This window comes from Aotus nancymaae, unplaced genomic scaffold (genome assembly GCF_030222135.1).
Source record: "Aotus nancymaae isolate 86718 unplaced genomic scaffold, 86718_ANA_hifiasm-v0.15.2.pri h1tg000210l, whole genome shotgun sequence".
Lineage (NCBI taxonomy): Eukaryota > Metazoa > Chordata > Mammalia > Primates > Aotidae > Aotus > Aotus nancymaae.
The window spans coordinates 1652095-1670672 of NW_026988625.1; the positions used below are offsets into that span (position 1 = coordinate 1652095).

At 55.2% G+C, this 18578-nt stretch overlaps 1 protein-coding gene across 6 annotated transcripts; it reads left to right on the forward strand.

Moving 5' to 3' along the window:
• The first annotated feature begins 293 nt into the window (after window positions 1-293).
• Window positions 294-18457, forward strand: RAB36 (RAB36, member RAS oncogene family). 6 transcript variants are annotated; one of them, XM_064371875.1, is made up of 12 exons: window positions 678-792; window positions 877-948; window positions 1510-1590; window positions 5283-5374; window positions 8028-8093; window positions 8573-8674; window positions 10954-11018; window positions 12878-12933; window positions 13786-13863; window positions 14048-14138; window positions 15750-15869; window positions 16352-18457. In XM_064371875.1, the coding sequence occupies exons 3-12, from the start codon at window positions 1522-1524 to the stop codon at window positions 16414-16416; spliced, it is 804 nt and encodes a 267-aa protein (XP_064227945.1). In that variant the 5' UTR covers window positions 678-792; window positions 877-948; window positions 1510-1521; the 3' UTR covers window positions 16417-18457. The 6 variants fall into 6 exon arrangements, with proteins under 6 accessions (XP_064227947.1, XP_064227942.1, XP_064227945.1 ...); XM_064371877.1 differs by lacking the exons at window positions 678-792; window positions 877-948 and adding an exon at window positions 294-472; XM_064371872.1 differs by lacking the exons at window positions 678-792; window positions 877-948 and adding an exon at window positions 325-472 and having other exon boundaries at window positions 15750-15879.
• The last annotated feature ends 121 nt before the right edge of the window (window positions 18458-18578 follow it).

An 18578-nucleotide genomic window follows, 5' to 3' on the forward strand; every position in this document is an offset into this window, starting at 1 on the left:
AACAATGGATTCAGAATTACGCAGACTAAGGTCAGTAGATGGTAGGTACGTACATCAGTGGTGCTTGATTCCAATTAAACATCAGTACTACATCAGGAGTTACGCCATGACTGCACCACCTCTCCCAGCCGAGGTGATCGCCAGAAGCGAAGCCAATCTCTCCATGGTCAGCTCCACCCACAGCCCAGGTTTCGTCCTTGGGCCTCCATGGCCCCGCCTACCGCCCGCCTATCCAGCACCGCCCTTGTTGTCTTGGTGATCTCCAGCGCTCCAGGGTGTCCGGGAGTCTCTCCGCTGCCAGACTCCAGGCAGGCTCTCGTTGCTACGGTGATCGCCGGCGCAAACCGGATGCTTGGACGCGCCGCTGCCAGTCAAACGCAGACCCCGCAAGGCTCTCGTTGCCATGGTGATTGCCGCCGCTGGTTCAGGTGGACCAGGCCGCGCAGAGCCCCAGCCTTCGCAGCCACCATCCGTGAGTCCGCTCGCCCACTCTGTCCGGCCTTGCCGGCTACCCACCCCCGTGCTGGCACATCCAGGAGGCCAGGGCCACGAGGGCACCGCGTCCGCGCCCACTTCCCACCCCTGTGACTTGAAAGCTGCCTGCGGCCCCGGAGCGTCCTCATTTCCTGGGCGCACACTCTGGGCCAGGCCCACGCTGGTCAGGGAGAAGAGCCGGATCAGATGCGGGAGGATAGCCAGACTCCGCCAAGGCCACCCCAGCCGGGAGAGGGACTCAGACAGAAAAAGGAGACAGAGGGCTGTTGAGGAGGCTCGAGGAGTCAGAGAGGCCTGGTAAGGTGAGGGCTTTCAGGGAAAAGGCCTAGTTGGCTGAAACTTAAGGCTCCCAGGCCCACCTAGAGCCTTCATCCTTTGCAGACTAGGGATAGGAGACCCCTCCCCACTCTACTTCCACTGCCTGAGCTGTGCGATGCCTCACAGCCCAGTAAGGTAAGCTCGGAGGGGGGACTCCTCCTTGGTAGACACCTGTCAAGGGGGGACCCAGGTCTTCTGACTCCCAGGCAGGGTGGGGCAGGCCTGGTTCCCCCATACCATGCTGCCTGCTATATGCAGATTGAGAGAAATGGCCTCTGCTCCATACTCCTGACAGAGCAAAAGGCGTGGATCTGATTTTATTTATTATTCTTGAGACAAGGTCTTACTCTATCACCCAGGCTGGAGTGCAGAGGCAACTTCATGGTTCACTGCAGCCTTGACCTCCCAGGCTCAAGCGTTCCTCTCACCTTCCTCCCAAGTAGCTGGGACTGCAGGCCACTATGCTCCTTTTTTTTTTTTTTTTAAGAGATGGAGATTTCACTTTGTTATCCAGGCTAGTCTCAAACTCCTGGGCCCAAGTGATCCTCCCACTTTGGCCTCCCAAAGTGCTGGGATTACAGGCATGAGCCACTGCACCCAGCCTGCATCCGATGAAAAGTTAGGTGGAAACTCGTGGGTGAGTCCCCAGGCATTTGCACGGCTCCTTAACTCTCTTTCTCCTGGTTGGGTCCACAGGACTCTGGAAGAATGAAGTCCTCCCTGACACCTTTGGGGCCCCCCGTGAGCCGCGACCGTGTCATCACCAGCTTCCCTAAGGTAGAGACACATTATGTCTGCAGTGCTCTCCTGCCGCTGCAGCCACATCGGCTCTCCCCACTCTACACTCGTGCCTAGAAGTAAAGCAGGTGAATTGAGGAGGTCCGTCCACTGCCAGATTTACCTTGAGAAGTTGGGAGACTGGCCATTGACTGCCCAAGGCGGGTCAGCAAGTTAATGGTGACACCGGGCAGCGGTGTGGCCTGGAGGTTATAAGGGCTAGGACTTTGCAGCCAGACAGTCCTTGATATGAGTCCTTAATTCTGATTCTGTCATTAAGCTGTGTGACTGTGGGCAAAGTACTCACAGTCTCAGAGCCACTGTTACATGGAGGGAATTGTTTTCGTATTGGGTGCCTGGTTCATGGTGTGCGGGAGCTCCCTTACAGTCGTAGTTGCTGTTGTTCTCATTACCATTGTTGTTACCAAAACAACATTCCAGTTCCCTGACGCCAAATCCAGGGCTCTCTCCCCTTGCCATTCTGTCTCTATTTTCTGCTGCAAACTCTCAGCTCTCTTCTGTCTGTATTAAAATCCAACATTAATTGCAGCAGGGAATACAAATTAAGTACAACCTCCACAGGGAGCAGTGGACAATATTTACCAAATGGCAGATGACCCTGCCCTCTGAGGTCCAGCCATTCCATTTCTTTTTTCTTTTTTTTAGAGACAGGGTCTTGCTCTGTCACCCAGGCTGGAGTGCAGTGGTATAATCGTAGCTCACTCCTTAAACTCCTGGGCTGAAGCAATCATCCCACCTCAACCTCCCGAGTAGCTAGGACCACGGGCTTGTGCTATCATGCATGGCTAATTTTTAAACTTTTTTGAAGAGATGAAGTCTTGCTATGTTGCCCAGGGTCTTGAACCCCTGGCCTCAAGCAATCCTCCCACCCAGGCCTCTAAAAGCACCGGGATTATAGGTGTGAGCCACCACAACTAGCCTTGCTATTCCATTTCTAGGAACTTACTTGGTAGATGTTCTGGCATGGGTTTACATTGTGCACAAGGATAGGCGCCGCAGCAGTTTGTAAGAATAGGAGGTCAGATACGACATAAATATCCTCAAAGAGGAGACTGGTTAAACAAGTAATGCTACTTCCTGGCACAGACGTGAGCAAGAATGAGGCAACCTCTTCAGGGACTGACATGCAGTGAAAGTCAAAATTAAAGGTTAAGTAAAAATGCAGGGCATGGCCGGGTGCAGTGGCTCATGCCTCTAATCCCAGCACTTTGGGAGGCCGAGGCAAGCGGATCACCTGAGGTCAGGAGTTTGCGACCAGCCTGGCCAACATGGTGAAACCCTGTTTCTACTAAAAATACAAAAATTTAGCCAGGTATGGTGGTGCGTGCCTGTAATCCCAGCTTCTCGAGAGGCTGAGACAGGAGAATTGCTTGAACCTGGGAGGCAGAGGTTGCAGTGAGCCAAGATCATGCCATGGCACTCCAGCCTGGGCAACAAGAGTGAAACTTTGTCTCAAAAAAATAAAAAATAAAAAAAGCAGGGCATGGAGCAGCATGCAGTAGAGAGTGTGCAGCACATTCCCATGTGTGTGAAAACAAGGTGAGGGAGAAATGTCTATGTTTGTTTATACATGCAGAAGATATTTCTAGAAAGATATATAAGCCGCTACTCTCAGTGGCTGCCTCTGTGTGGCTTAGGATAGGTGTGGAGGGAGAGATCCTCTCCATGGAATGGCCTTTCACATCTTGGATTCTGTGGCCAGGCTGGTGAGGAGGAGATGACTATAGATCCTGGGTATTTGGAGTGTGTGGCCGTTCCTCCTTCCCCTTCTTTACCTTTCTCCCTAAGTCCATTCTTTGCACACCCATAGAGAAAGTCTTTGTGTCTCAGACCCGTGGACAATTCCCCATGGGTTTTCCATCACAACAGAGGCTCAGGTAATCGTTTCCTCTGCAGAGTTTGACAGTGGTGACTAGGGATGACAGAGACTGGTGTCTCATGAGTCAAAAGGAAGGAAAGTGTGATTGGCACAAAACAGTCCAGGTACCATGAGATGAGGAACCCCATTGTCAGAGGAAGCTGTGAGGATCAGAGAGTTAAGGAGGGTTGCCTGACATCACACAGCTGCACCTGGTACCTCTGGGATTTGACCTGACCAGGTCTGGCTCCGGAGCTCCCTAACCCAGGGAGGCAGCCAGGGGAATTGGTCACAGGTGACATTCTCCCCTCCTGCCCGTAGTTCAGGGATCAAGGCCACGTTCAAGGCTGGCCAAGTTCATTCTGCACCCCAGGGCCATACCTGAGAAATTCAGTCAGGTTGGGCAGGGTCCTCAGACTGTTTGCCAGGCAAGTCCTGCCCTCTACTCCATGTGCCTCAGTTTCCCTGTCTCTGACATCAGCTTACACTTCCTACTCTGCAGCCTTCATTACCATAGTCTTCCAGTCATTCTTAATGACCATTGTGTCCAGGCCAGTCCCCAGCTTAAAGCTGTCATGGAAGTTGACAGAAAGAAGCAGGCAGCTTGTTCATGGTAGCTGCAGCTCTCCTGCAGGAAAGCAGACTATCAGGCTGAGCTGTTCGCTGCGTTGTTCAGCTACCCCTCCAACAACCACATGAAAAGGTGCTATTATGAGCATCCCTGTTTAATAACGTTTGAGGAAACTGGAGCTCAATAAAGTTCTGTAACTGGCCCTTTGCTAATCTCCTTTCACCATCCTTGCTGCCTCTATCACAGCTGGAGCAGAGAGGGTGGAGCCTAAATCCACGCCCGAGACACTGGGGCTGGGGGAGGGAAGCTGTGGATCCAAGCAGTGTCCAGAGGGACAGAGCAGGTGGCTGTGGCTGTGCAGGGATGGGGGCCGGTGGGTGGGACCATTGCCATACACAGATCACACCAACGGCCTCAACAGTGTCCTCCTCCCCACATCCTTGCCACATTCTGTATTTCGCCTGGCCAATCCAATGGCAAAAAATAATGGTCCTCTTTAGTTTGTTTAATCTCATTTTTTTCTAATTACACAGCAGGTGAGGGTGGGTGGGGTACGTGCAGTTTTTCCTGACCCTGAGGCCCATGCTCTTAAGCCATTGCTCAGGTCTGCCTTCCAAGAAATGCAAATGACAAAAAGCGCCTTCTAGGACATTTTTCAGGCACATGTATGCATGTTTTTAAAACAAAATGTCATCAGAGATTCGTAGAAGGTATGGATTAGAGACAGAGTCTCACTCTGTCACCCAAGCTGGAGTGCAGTAGCATGATCATAGCTCACTGCAGCCTCCAACTCTTGAGCTGAAGCGATCCTCCCACCTCGGCCTCCTGAGTAGCTTGGACCACAGGCATGTACTGCTGCACCTGGCTAATTGGGTCTTGGATGATCTTGGCACCAAAAGCCTCTGCTCACTGCTCACCCCTCATTTCACCCTGAGAGGGTTGAGGCCCAGAGCAGGCAGAGGCCTGTCACATGCATGCAGCAAGGGGACCGCCGCCCCAGGTGAGACCCAGATCTCCAAGTCCCTGCCTGGGCTCCCCCCTCTGGACTTACAAGACCCCAGAGCCTAAAGGCTGAAGAAATAGAGGATATGCATGACTGAGGGGTCAGGGAATGCTAATGAGGCTGACAGCTGTGAGGCCTGAGAGGGAAGGCTGGGAAGATCCTCAGGCCTCACTGCTTGGCTATGGGGATGGAGCTGCAGCTTTGCAGGATGATGTGTCTGTCTGTCTGTCTCTTTGCAGTGGTACACGCCAGAAGCCTGTTTGCAGCTCAGGGAGCACTTCCATGGGCAGGTCAGCACTGCCTGCCAACGCAGGAACACGGGGACTGTCGGGTGAGCCTGCAGGGCGTGGGATGGGGGAGCAGGTGGCAGAAAGGAATGAGTGCATGAATGCACATGTGAAAGAAAGAACAAATGGGGCCGGGCGTGGTGGCTCACGCCTGTAATCCCAGCTCCTTGGGAGGCGGGTGGATCACGAGGTCAAGAGATCGAGACCATCCTGGTCAACATGGTGAAACCCCATCTCTACTAACACAAAAAATTAGCTGGGCATGGTGGCACGTGCCTGTAATCTCAGCTACTCAGGAGGCTGAGGCAGGAGAATTGCCTGAACCCAGGAGGCGGAGGTTGCGGTGAGCCGAGGTCGCGCCATTGCACTCCAGCCTGGGTAACAAGAGCAAAACTCCGTCTCAAAAAAAAAAGAAAAGAAAAGTAAGAAAGAACAAATGAAACACACACAGACGAGGCTGGTGCAGCCCTGTACAGGCCTGAAGATGGCTGGGGTTTTCATCTGGCTTCAGTTAACACACCTCTGCCATACGGAATAGCTTTCCATCTTCTAAGTCACGCGGGTGATTTTTTGGCCTGAGGTCTCAGCACAGGTCCTTTTCCTCTGTCTGGAATGTCTTTCCTAATCCCCTCGCTTCCCCTTCCCCTTCTGGTCTCAGTGTAAGCGTCAAGTCCTCTGGGAGCCTTCTCTGACCCCCCACTACCCTTGCCTCCAAGCCTGGGCTGGGGAGGGTACCCCTCCTGGGTGCTCTTGCGCCCCAAGAACTTATCTCACAGAATTGCAGGCTGCATTTGTCACTAGACTACCCCAAGAGGGTAAGGGCTGTGTCTTTCCTGTTCCTGCCATGGCAGCACCTGCCACCACCAGCACAGGGATTGTGAAATAGTCATTCCTTCTTTCCACAAACATGTACAGGGGCCTGCTTTTGCCCCTTATCCTCGGGAGCTCATAGTCTGCTCAGGAAGTTGGCTGAGCTCACAGGGGTCTCACAGGTGTGATGAGGTTGCCAGAGAGTACAGCTAGAGGTCCCCAAGCTGCACAGAGTGAGTAAGGCAGAGCTCAGATCAGAATGGCCGAAGCGGCCATGGTGGTGGGATGAGGGTAATGGCATCTGTTGGGGAATGCTGGTGTTGTATCAGGTACTTCACACAAATGATCTCCCTGACCCCTGACAGCAGCACTGGAAGTGGGGAAACAGGATCAGAGGGTACCTGCTGTAAGACCTTGTCAATACCTTTTACTCACCGGGCGCAGTGGCTCATGCCTCTAATCCCCGCACTTTGCGAGGCTGAGGTGGGCAGATCACCTGAGGTCAGGAGTTCAAGACCAGCATGACCAACATGGAGAAACACCGTCTCTTCTAAAAATACAAAATTAGCCAGGCATGGTGGCGCAAACCTGTAATCCCAGCTACTCGGGAGGCTGAGACAGGAGAATCGCTTGAACCCGGGAGGTGGAGGTTGCAGGGAGCCAAGATCGTGACATTGCACTCCAGCCTGGGTGACAGAGCAAAACTCCATCTCAAAAAATATATATATATATATAAAAAAAAATATATATATATGTATATATATATCTTTACTCATTCATGGGAGAAATAGAGTCAGAACGAGAGGGCCCTCTGGGAGCAGGGTAGACACAATCCCTGCTCTTGCAGACCTAGTGAGGTGACCTGCAGCCCAAGTCACCAGATGACACGAAGCCAGGTCACCAGGTGACACAACAGTGCCCTCTTGCTGTCTACCGGCAGAGGAAGTGCCTGTCAGATATCCAGGTTGGTTGGTTGCTATGACCATTTGGCTCCTTTGGACGAGCTGCTTTCGCAGCTCTTAAAGTGTCGTCAACGGTCCCAGGAAGCTGGGCACAATGGCACCTGTAGTCCCAGTTACTCAGGAGGCTGAGGTGGGAGGATCACTACAGCCCGGGAGTTTGAGACCAGCCTGGACAACACAGCGAGACTCTGTCTCTAAAAAATAATAAACAGTCCCAGAAATGCCTCTATACAGAGTGTAGGACACACACAGAGGGGAGGGTGGTGGCTGCTCTTGGGGAGCAGTGACCCCCAGAGAGCCCAAGAACCTCAGAGCCAATTCACCTGAAGACACAGCCCAGATGTATAGAGCCTGAGCTCTGTTCAGGGTGTGCTCCTTGGCCTGTCTGACCCTTACAGATACCTCTAAGTGAGTAGGGCACAGTGGTGTCATGGTCAGGGAGTGCCTGCTTGCAAGGAGCCAGAGCCCACACAGGCACAAAGCCCCAGGGAGTGCATAGGAGGGTGAGGGGGCTGCCTGTCCCTTGTGCCGGGGTCTCCCTGCACGTGGACCCTGTGTTTGCACTGGCAGCAAAGACATGCTGGCGGCTGTTGGTTGGTTACCACAGCCACACCCTGGGCTCTTACCTCTGCCCCCTCCACCTGTGACTCAGCCTCTTGTCATGCCTATTCCTAATTCTCAGGATGGGGACTTTGGCCAAATATGGTGAGGGGTACAGCTCTAGGGGCAGCAGAGACCCCAGCTCTCCCATCTCCCCTCTGGGGACTAGAGAGGGGGACCACAGTATCTCAGCAAGGTGGCCCATCCTGTGTCCAGGAGTGAGGGATATCTCCCCAGCAGAGAGCTCAGGGGAAGAAGCATCTGTAAGTGTCTAAAGACACCCTGGAAGCCATGCCCGATGGCAACACGGCCATATTTCCCACAGGCTCAAACTCTCCAAGGTGGTGGTGGTTGGTGATCTCTACGTGGGGAAGACCAGCCTCATCCACAGGTACAAGGCTTCCCTTGCCCCTTCGGCCACCTCCCCCAGCACCAGGTTGTCACACCTTTGCCTAGGTGGCCCAGATAATATCAACATAGCGGAAATCATGTGGCTTCCAGGAACTGCTGGGAGCCAGAGGAGAGGGGGTGCAAGAAATCGGGGAAATGTCAGGGCTGGGCAGACAGCATGGCATTCCAGGAGCCTAGTGCTCGTCAGACTGTCCCCCTGGGGCCATGGGCTCTCCCCTCCACTGCCCTCCCTGCAAATGGCTGCTCAGTTTCTAACTTGCAGTTTGCCTTCTGGGCTCCTGCAGCCTCCACTTCCCATGCCCTCCTTGCTCGCTGCCCTGTCGTCTGTGGCCTGCATGGACCATCACTTCCTGCTGGGAAGTGGACCTTATTTGCCTAAAGACTTTCACTGTCGCAAGGGAAGCTTCCAGGCACATTTCTGTGAGTACACACCTGTAACGACTTCTTCATCTCCCACAGGTTTTGCAAGAATGTTTTTGACCGAGATTACAAGGCCACCATTGGGGTGGACTTTGAAATTGAGCGCTTTGAGATCGCTGGGATTCCCTACAGCCTCCAGATGTAAGTCACTGGTTCCCCCATGGCTCTCGGGAGGCTTCCTAGGGGCACCTGAGAAAGGATTTGGGGAGCTCCTTCACTGCGCCCATGTCAACGAGGGCTGGTCTAGACAAGCAGGGCCTGGGAGAGTTGTGTGACACTAAGCTTCCCATCACCCAGAGCCCCCAGACGCTCTGTCAGTCCCAAAGTTGTCTCATCATTGGCTCTGACCTGCCCACCTGCCCCGACCTCCCTGCTCCCTACACTACTCTTCTTCCTGAGGCCCTGGCTCCAGTCCCTCCCTGACCTGTGCCTCCTAGGATCCCACTCACCAGGCCAGCAGGGGGCCTCCAGCAGGTCGCTCTGAGCTCTGAGCCTCTGTTTCCACCTGTAAAATGGGGCCAAATCAGTTCCTGTGTACCAGGCTTGGGCAAGGAGGGCGGGGATGGAGTCGGCAGCACCCACTTCCTTCCTCAGGTCTGAGGCACTAGTCTTCCTCCTCACACTGCTGCCTTCACTCCCTCTCTGCCTCACTTTCCTTACACTTCTATCCTTTTTCTATCTCTTTTTTTTTTTTTTTTTTTTGAGACAGAGTCTTGTTCTCGCCCAGGCTGGAGTGCAGTGGCACGATCTTGACTCACTGCAACTTCCCCTTCCGAGGTTCAAGCAATTTTCCTGCTTCAGCCTCCCAAGTAGGACTATAGGTGTGTGCCAACATCTCCAGCTAATTTATGTATTTATTTGTTTATTTTTGTGACAGAGTCTCGCTCTGTCACCAGGCTGGAGTGCAGTGGCACGATCTCAGCTCACTACACCCTCTGCCTCCCGGGTTCAAGCAATTCTCCTGCCTCAGCCTCCCGAGTAGCTGGGGCTACAGTCACGCGCCACCATGCTCAGCTAATTTTTGTATTTTTAGTAGAGATCGGGTTTCACTATGTTGGCCAGGCTGGTCTAGAACTCCTGACCTCAAGTGAGCCACCCACCTCAGCCTCCGAAAGTGCTGGGATTACAGGTTTGAGCCACCACACCCAGCCCACTTCTGTTTGTCTTCTTTGCCAGGCCCTGGGAGTCTGGAGACAGAGGATAGCAAATCTTGCCCAAGGGAAAGTACAGGTCAGTCCAGAGCAAAGTAGGCTAGGAGAACACAGGGCTGTAGGACTGAGAGGAGCAAAGGGCTGGTGGGGGTGGCCCAGGTGGAGCTGGGAAAAACTGGCTGGGGGCTGGGCTCACCCCGTGTGACCACAGGCCATATCTCATTAGAGGGCCCTGAACAAAACAGGGATGCTGTCCTGGCTCAGCCTCTCACTGTCTTACATTGAGGCCTTTGCCAGCCTCCCCATGGGCTCGTCTCCAGGCCACCACCACCAGCTCCTCCCCAAGAGTCTTCCTCAGAAATGAAAGAACGTATGAATGAATTAATGAAAGAATGAAGGCCAAACCTTCTGTGTCATGCCTCATGCTGGATGATTTGAAAAAAATTCAGGCCATCGACGTCTTGTTTGTGACTCGTCTACTTGCAGTTTACTGAGAAAAGTTCAGTTTTGATCTGTTGACCTTAAAAAGCGATGGATTGAGGAAGGATTTTCAGACTCAGCCCTGCATATTGACTACCTGCCTTGTTCTAAACCAGGGCGGGTAGATCTCAGAGATCTCAGTAGGTGCTCTTTCCCTTCTTCTAGACTGTGCCCATGGCAGACATCATTAATACGCTGGACTCTTTTCCATGCGGCCAGGGCTTAGCTTCTAAGTTATTCTCACTACTGTGCTCCAGAGAGCTGGAGCTAACTGCTCAGACCCACCTGTTGCTACCCCTGTTAGGTATCCCCAACCCCTACTTTGGGACCTGCAGTGTGGAAGGTGAAGCAATGCCCCAGTCACACCCATCACCCAAGCAAGCGGCAGAGCCACTGCTGAGGCCCAGCCTGGAGCCCCAGTGCCATTCACAGAGCCTCTACAAGTGGACTGCTACATCTTCAAAGCGAGTCATGTCTTGGACCACATGTTTCTTTTTAATGTCTCAGTCAGAAGGGAGTGAGCTGCAACTCCAGCCATCCGAGCAGCAGAACAATGTATGTCACACCCCCTCCACTAGGGACAGGAGAAGTCCGCTGGGCGCACCCTAGGAAGGGATCGTAAGGAGCTGGGGGTAGGGATGGCTGGCTCACCACAGGCACTTCCTGAAGCCCATGCAGCTGGCACAGGCCCTCAGGGTCTCCCACCCATGGTCCCACAGCCTGTTGGCTTTAGACACTGTGATTGTGTAACCTGACACTGTTTCCCTTTCTTTCTCACCCACCTCACAGCTGGGACACAGCTGGACAGGAGAAGTTCAAGTGCATTGCATCTGCCTACTACCGGGGCGCCCAGGGTGAGCGACATGCCACATCAGGCCCTCAACTGCAAGCAGCAGGGGGGTCCCACCAGGCTCCACAGTGGGAATCCCAGGTTCTCTGCACAGGCACCAGTTTTCTGTCCTCCAAGACCCACTGAGAAAACACCCAGGCCACAGCTTGGGAACAGGGAAGCTGCCTTCATGCCCAGGCTCTGGCTGGCTTTGGTGATCACACCCTTTAAGGACCCCGTGGTAGTGGGTGCTGGCTTTAAGCATAAAGATGCTCAGAGATGAAAGTGATTTTCCAGAGGCCCGGAGAAGAGGGCAGCATTGGACGCCAGGCGGAGGTGGGAGGAAGCTTGTCCTATCTTAGCAGAGGTGGCTGGGCCAGGGAGGAGGAGTGACCCAGGGACCACAGGAGAACTGGCAGGTCCCAGGTGGGGGCCAGCAGGGCTGGGTGTCCACCACTTCTATGGCCACCAGCAGCCCAGTGGTGCTGGTCAGGGCTCACGGTCAGCAGGGGGCAGCAGCATAAGCTCCTACCCCACCCTCCAGGAAGAAGACAGAAACAGATTTCAGTGGGAGATGTGAGAGAACCTCAAAAGTATCCAAAATCAGACTCAAATTATAAGGCACTTTATGGCCGGGCACGGTGGCTCACGCCTGTAATCCCAGCACTTTGGGAGGCCGAGGCGGGCAGATCACGAGGTCAGGAGTTCGAGACCATCCTGGCTAATACGGTGAAACCCTGTCTCTACTGAAAAGTAGAGAAAATAAGCTGGGCATGGTGGCACATACCTGCAGTCCCAGCTACTTGGGAGGCTGAGGAAGGAGATGTGCTTGAACCCGGGAGGCACAGGCTGCAGTGAGCCAAGATCGTACCACAGAACTCCAGCCTGGGCAACAGAGTGAGACTGTGCCTCAAAAAAATAAAAAGACTTAAGCAAAAATAGGAAAGAAACCATGCAGCCATCAGCCATGGGTTAAGGCTCCAGCTCTGCCCTGGCTGCATGGCCTCTTGCACCCTTCACCTCTTTGGGCCTCTCTTCTTGAGGGGATGCTTCTCCCCTGGGGATGAGAGGTCTGAGGCACCTGGCCCACCTCTGCACACAGCAGCCTGGCTGCCGCCATCCCTTTCCTCAGTTTCTCCCTTCCTTTCTCTTCCCATCTGCCTTAGGAGGGGCACGGTTCCCTAGCCTTCAGCCACGGTGCAGAGGAAGCCCCTGTCCAGCCCTGGTCACACCCCTGGGGGGCAGTAGGGAGCATTTGCTGGAATGTCCTCCACATGGGGCTCTCCTCAGGACCCCAACAGGACCAGGGTGCGGCCAGAGATGAGAGGAGCTGAGGGCTGGGGCTGCATCTCCCAGTTTCTGCCCACCTGGATCCCCGGAATTATTTCCCTAAAGCGAGTTGTTGCTAACCATCACTGCCGTAGCTGCTGTTGGTGGAAAGTTGACCCTGTGTCTGGCCCTGGACACAGTTTTTTAAAACAGCTGCTCTTGTTTAATCCTCACAGCAACCCTGAGAGCTAGAGGTCTCGTCCTCACTGTTTTACAGATGGGGAAACTGAGGCTCTCAGCAGTTAAGGACCTCACCTGAGCTCCCTTAGCCGTAAGTGGCAGAGGGTGTCTGATGCCAAAGCCCATGTGCTCGTGGCACGCCCACTTCGCCCTGCCTCCCTATATCCCACCCTGAGGCTGGGCTGCCGGGTGCAGGCTGGAGGGTCCCGGTGGGGGAGAGCCATGGGGTGTCTCCTCCTCAGTCTTCATTGTAGGAGGTTCTGGTGCTGAGTGCCTGGGGGGGCTGCCCTGGCAGTTCCTCAGGCACTTCCTGGGGAGCCCCCTTGCTTGCCTCGCCTGGCACTGATTGGCTGTTGGCTTTTTCCGGGTGTCCAGTGATCATCACGGCCTTTGACCTCACTGACGTGCAGACCCTGGAGCACACAAGGCAAGTCTGGGCTCTGTGGCCCCTGCAGTCTCCCTGGGCTCCGGAAGCTACCTGGAAGTGCTCCCAAACCCCAGCCAGCAGGCCCCGACCCCAGGGTGGGTGTGAGTGACCGGGTCCCTTGTCAGAACCAGCTTTTCATGGGCCACTTATTCTCCAGCTGCCTTTATCCCTCTAGATTTGCCCCCATTTCTTCTGGAGGAGCCAGCTCATGAGTGCGAGTCCAGCACAGCCGCCCCCAGGCACGTGCTCAGTAGGGCCACAGCCTGCTGTAATACTCTGCTGTTACCATCTTACAAGTCCTCATACTTTTTGAAAGAGGGGCCCCACGTGTTCACTTCACTCTGACCCTGAAAATTGTAGAGCCAGTCTTTGAGGGGATATGAATTTGACACTTGCAGTCTTAAGAAGAGAGAATTGGCAACGTGACCCATTCAGGAGGCCATCCTACTTCGCTGGGAATCGGCCAGCTACGGGAGCAAAGCCCTCTCGCCTTACCTTGGTCTGGGGCATTCACACCCAGCATCTTCCAAACCCCTCGAGGGAGGGGGGTGATGGTTCTAGTTGATAAACATGCAGGGCTCACCCAAGGTCTCACCAGGAGAGGCCAGAGGCAGGGCCAGGAGGGTCTTCACCACCGCCAGCCAGGGCTCTAGTATTCTCACCACTTCCGGTGAACCAAGGCCCTTTCGGCTGGAGGTGCAGCATGCTGCTTAGCCAGTGTGGGCCAGGACGCCCTCCTTGCCCCTCCCAGCCCAGCACCCCAGCCCTGGGGAGGTCCCAAGTGTGCCCTCTGCCCCCTGTGTGGGGTGGGAGGATGGGTGAGTCTCTCAGCCTCTCTCCCTTGCATTCCAGGCAGTGGCTGGAAGATGCCCTGAGGGAGAACGAGGCAGGCTCTTGCTTCGTCTTCCTCGTGGGAACCAAGAAGGACCTACTGGTAAGCAGAGTGGCCCTGGAGGTCTGGGTGGCCCTCGGGAAAATACCTCCCCTTTCAGCCCTCATTGGAGGAGCCGTGAGGAGGGAGGGAGGTGGCACAGTGGGAAGCAGGCGGCTGCCTATCCCCCAGGGATTCCCTAAAGGCGAGCCTGGGATGCTGGGTCAATGAGGGCTATTTCTCCTAGTCAGGGGCCGCGTGCCAGCAGGCGGAAGCTGAGGCTGTGCACCTGGCCAAGGAGATGCAGGCCGAGTATTGGTCGGTGTCAGCCAAGACCGGTGAGTGGGGCCGGGGCTGTCGCCATGATGGGGCAGAGCCCTGCTCTCGGGCCAGTCTCATGGGGCCTGCCACGCAGCTTTTCCCTATGCAGCCGTCTGTTCCTTCTGTGGCTCTGGCACACACTGGCATCACAGCCCGGCTGTGCTGGAGCCTGGCAGCACCTTACGCTGCCTATGAGGAGCTGCCTCATCTCTAGAAGGAGGCTGGGAGGACTGCACCACCAATGGGGGAATGGCGACCCCAACCCTGTGTCATGCCATGCTGGCCTGTTCTCCAAGGCAAGCCCATAACCACTCATGAGGCAGGTTCCATTTCCCCCCTGTGAAGTCACGTCCAGGGCCACTGGGTGGCAGGGCCAGGATCCAAACACACCCTCACCTGTAACCATTGCACTGTCCTGCCCCCGGCCCTGAGATGCCAGGCTTGTGACATCACTTGGCATAAAGAAGGGCCCAGTGACAGGGGCTCCCACCCCTTCCCAGTATCACTGTGGCTCACAGACCCCAGCTCTCACTGAACCCACTACCCAGCGGGTCTACCCCGGCCATACTGGGCTCCCAGCCCCAAGCCAGATGCCTAGTGTCTTTGAGCCTCCATCTCCCGTCTGGGAAGCAGGTGATGCCTTCCATGTCCTTTTTTGTGTGAAAAAAAAAGTCTTAAATTGCAAAAGCCTTGTGTATTTACTAAGGAAATCAGAAAATCCGAAGACACAAAGAACAGATGGAAAACACAGGTTGTTGGAGGATGAAATGAAGTCATGCACATGGCCTGGCACACAGTAGGCCCACAAGGCTCTGGGGACTTAGGAATTGTGCCCAGTAGTCCTTGCCCTGTGTAAAAGGAGACCGCAGATACCTAGTTGAAGACTGGGTGAGCACTGAGGTTTGCGCCACAGTGCCCTCCGCTGCTCCTTCCCAAAAGTGAGAGCTGCTCTGTGAGAATCCTCCCTCCTTTATGAGAGCAACAGTGAGTTCACCGACAGCTCGATGTGGGCCAAGCAGGACTGCCCTGTGCAGTTGTGCAGGTTGCTAGCTGCACAAGGGCAGTGTGCATGTTAAGGGGCTGGAAACTGGCCTGCTTCCTGATGGGCAGCCACCTCTACCTGGAGGAGGATGCATAAAGGCTCCATTTGGGGGGCTGACAGCGACTCAGTCCTCACAGCCCCACTGGTGAGGTATGGAAAGTGACAGGAGGGCAGGTACACATCTGTCCTGAGCCCCACGTGTCCCAACACCTGGGCCATAGTAGCAACAGATTGGAAGAGGAGACGCTGGAAAGCAAAGGCTCAGAAGTTTGAGGGAGTGGCCTGACCAGGCGGCGGGTGGGAGGGGCCCGCGCAGGCAGCAGGTGGGAGTGGGGTGGCAGGAGCCAGGTGGGAGTTGGGAGGCTGGAGCCGGGTGGGAGGCCAGGCTGGTGGACCCTGCCCCTGGCACTGTGCTGCCCATGTGAGTGGGTGGGGCTGTGCCCTCCTGTGGTCACTGTTACTGTCAGGGTGCTCTAGAAAGGGCCACGTGCCAGCCTGAGGGTGGGCTGGCCTGGCTTTCATACCCAGATGCACTGAGGGGCAAGGAGAAACACTGATGAGTCCCAGCTGTCTTGTGGGCCCACAGGTGAGAACGTGAAGGCCTTCTTCAGCCGCGTAGCCGCCCTGGCATTCGAGCAGTCCGTGCTGCAGGACCTGGAGAGGCGGAGCAGTGCCCAGCTCCAGATCGGCGACGGAGACCTAATCCGTGCGTATAGGTGTGGCTGGGTTGGGCTGGGGATCAGGCTGGAGGCCTAGAATCCACATGCACCATCCTCCTGTCACCCGAGATCCTGCCATTTTCTGAACTTGTAGCCCTCTGCTGTCCTTTGACTCTCCTCTCGGGGTGTCACTGCAGCCTCAGGCCTGTAGCCTCCCTGATCACCTGCCAGGTCAGACACCCTCCTTTGCCCTCCCTGTTCTCCTAACCCATGGACCTCATGGCCCAGGCTGGGCATCCCAGGCTCTGCAGATGTGTCCTGGCCCCGGCTCTCCCAGTCTGCACCTCTGCCCACTCTGTCCCAGTGCCTGGAATGCCCCTCAGTGTCTTGTCCTAGGCCAGGTCATTCAGGGATTGAACAACAGGCCAGGAGCTTCCTCTCACAGCTCTGACTCTCAGGGCTGGCATCCCCTGCCCAGTGTCAGCTACAGGATTCTTGGTTGATGCTAAATTACTTTCCCCTCTTACAGGAATGGAAGGGAGTCCACCTGAGACCCAGGAGAGCAAAAGACCCTCTGGCCTGGGTTGCTGCTAGCTGGGGCCTGCATCAAGGCCTCCGCTCCCTGCACGCACATGGATGGGAACTTCTGTGACTGTGGAGCGGAGACTGGAGCTCGAGCTCTGCGGTGTGCCTGCCCTCAAGCTGTAGGCCTGGGTTCCAGTCCCTGTACCCACCCACCGCGCTCAGCCCCAGGGCACAGTCACTTCTCTGTTGCAGGTAGGGATCTAGAAAAGGCCCCTACTGGCTGCCTGGGAGCCCCACACCACCAGGCCAGTGCAGGCACTGTGGTGATCCCCGAAAGGCCAGTCCACTTCCAGGATCATCAGACAGTCACCTTTGGCCTCAAGAGGACTCAGAACTGCAAACTCCTGCCCCGGTCTATACCCCTCGGCCATGGCCCAGATCAGCAGTCAAGGCTGGCACTCTTTCCCAGCGATCTCAGATGAATCCTCAGGGTCCTTCTCATCACAGTGTTCCAGGCAACCTGGATTTGTCAAAGTCAGCACCTGAGGGAGAGGCCATCTGCCATCCTGTCTGAGAGTTTCCTGTTGTCAGCAGGATTTACGGTTCTGGGTCTCAGAGCTTCAGGCCTCACTGTCCTTCTGCCCCATGCTCAAGATTTCTGGGCAGACCAGCGCCTCTGGAGGACAATCGACAAAAGGTCTCTTAGACCTGTTGTGGCAGAAGGGTCATCTCTGAGATCCCTAGGTCCTGCCCTCCTGGTCAATGGGCCAGGATGTGCAGAACAAGCCACCCAGGCCTTTCTGGCCCACCTGGACAGCGGATTTACCTGTGTGCTACTGGAGGAAGGCTGCACAGCTGCCCCAGGGTAACTCACTCTGCAGCCCCTGAGCGTGGCACTGCCCTACTCTGGCCCTCATGCTGAGCCTGTGCCCACTGCTGCCTCTCCATCCCTCTCTCATTGGCCTGCACGTCTCTTAGGACCTTTGTAATGGTAGCCATGCATCGTTGGAGGCCTTCAGAGGCCCTGCCAAGTCGAGCATGTTTTGGTCTCCAACACCACCTCGTCCTGCACACGCAGAGCAGGCAGAAACACCCAACCTTCCCCAGCCTCTCTGCCCAGTAGGCTTGTCCACGGGGTCTCCTCACGGCTATGAACCAGCCCCACCGCCCATGCTCCTGTCGCCTGGCTGTGCCCAATCATCCCACCCACCTTGTGCTGTTGCTTCCTGTAGGTGGTAAGCACCTTGCGGGCAGCCTTCTGATCAGGTTCTCCTAGGGCCTGCCACACTACAGCTTCCCATAAATGTTCAACTCAGCGATTGCCAAATGCCACCTAGGGAAGAACACTGGCATCTTTTTCTGCTCGTTCCCCCTTCAACATATTTTTTGCACTTCTTTATATAAATGACTTCTAAAGGGGTTGTATGTTTAGTGTGAACAAAGACAGTACAAAGCATGTAAAATACAAAGTGGAAGCCCTCCCCCTGAAGTTGGCTGCACCCCTGAAGTGAGCTCTGCTAACAGTTGGGAGGATTCCTTCCAGACTCTGCGCCCTTGCCTGCACAGCCGGTGTTGATGGCTTGATGTGTTGTTTTCACCAGAGTGACCTCCTGTACACACTGCCTGGCAGCCTGCCTTCCGGAACTGGTGCTGAGCCCTCTCCCCGTTGGCACACGAGGAGCCTCCTTCCTGTAGCAGCACCGTTTCCCTTCATGGGGATGGACCTTCCCATCCGTGGGCCATCCGGCTTGTGTCCAGCTTTTAGCTCTTACCGAAGGTGCTGCAGTGGCCATTGTAGTTATAGCTTTGCATACTCCGGAAGGCCCTTCTCTGGACTGTGGTCTACTAAGTGCAGCCTGTGATCAGGGCAGATGGCACTGGGGTACATTAGGAAGGCCAGGTTCACTGGGGATAAGCTTCACAGGACAGGAGAACCTGGCCACGGTGGACTATCATTCTCCACAGCTCCCTTCCCTGCCCCTTCAGGCCTCCAGGATGTGTTTGGGGGGGTGGGTGTGGTGTCCAGCTGTTACCAACTTCTGAGCTAGAGAGCTGCACTGCCTCATGTACACCCCCACCTCTGTAAATGGTCATTGATTAAATCATTCTCATGTTACCTCCTGCAATGTGCCAACTAATTCCCGCACACCCTGACTGACACAGTCATGGCCTCTCCAACTGTGATATTTGGCCTGGCAGGATAGGAGAGACTAAGGTTGCCAGGGAAATGA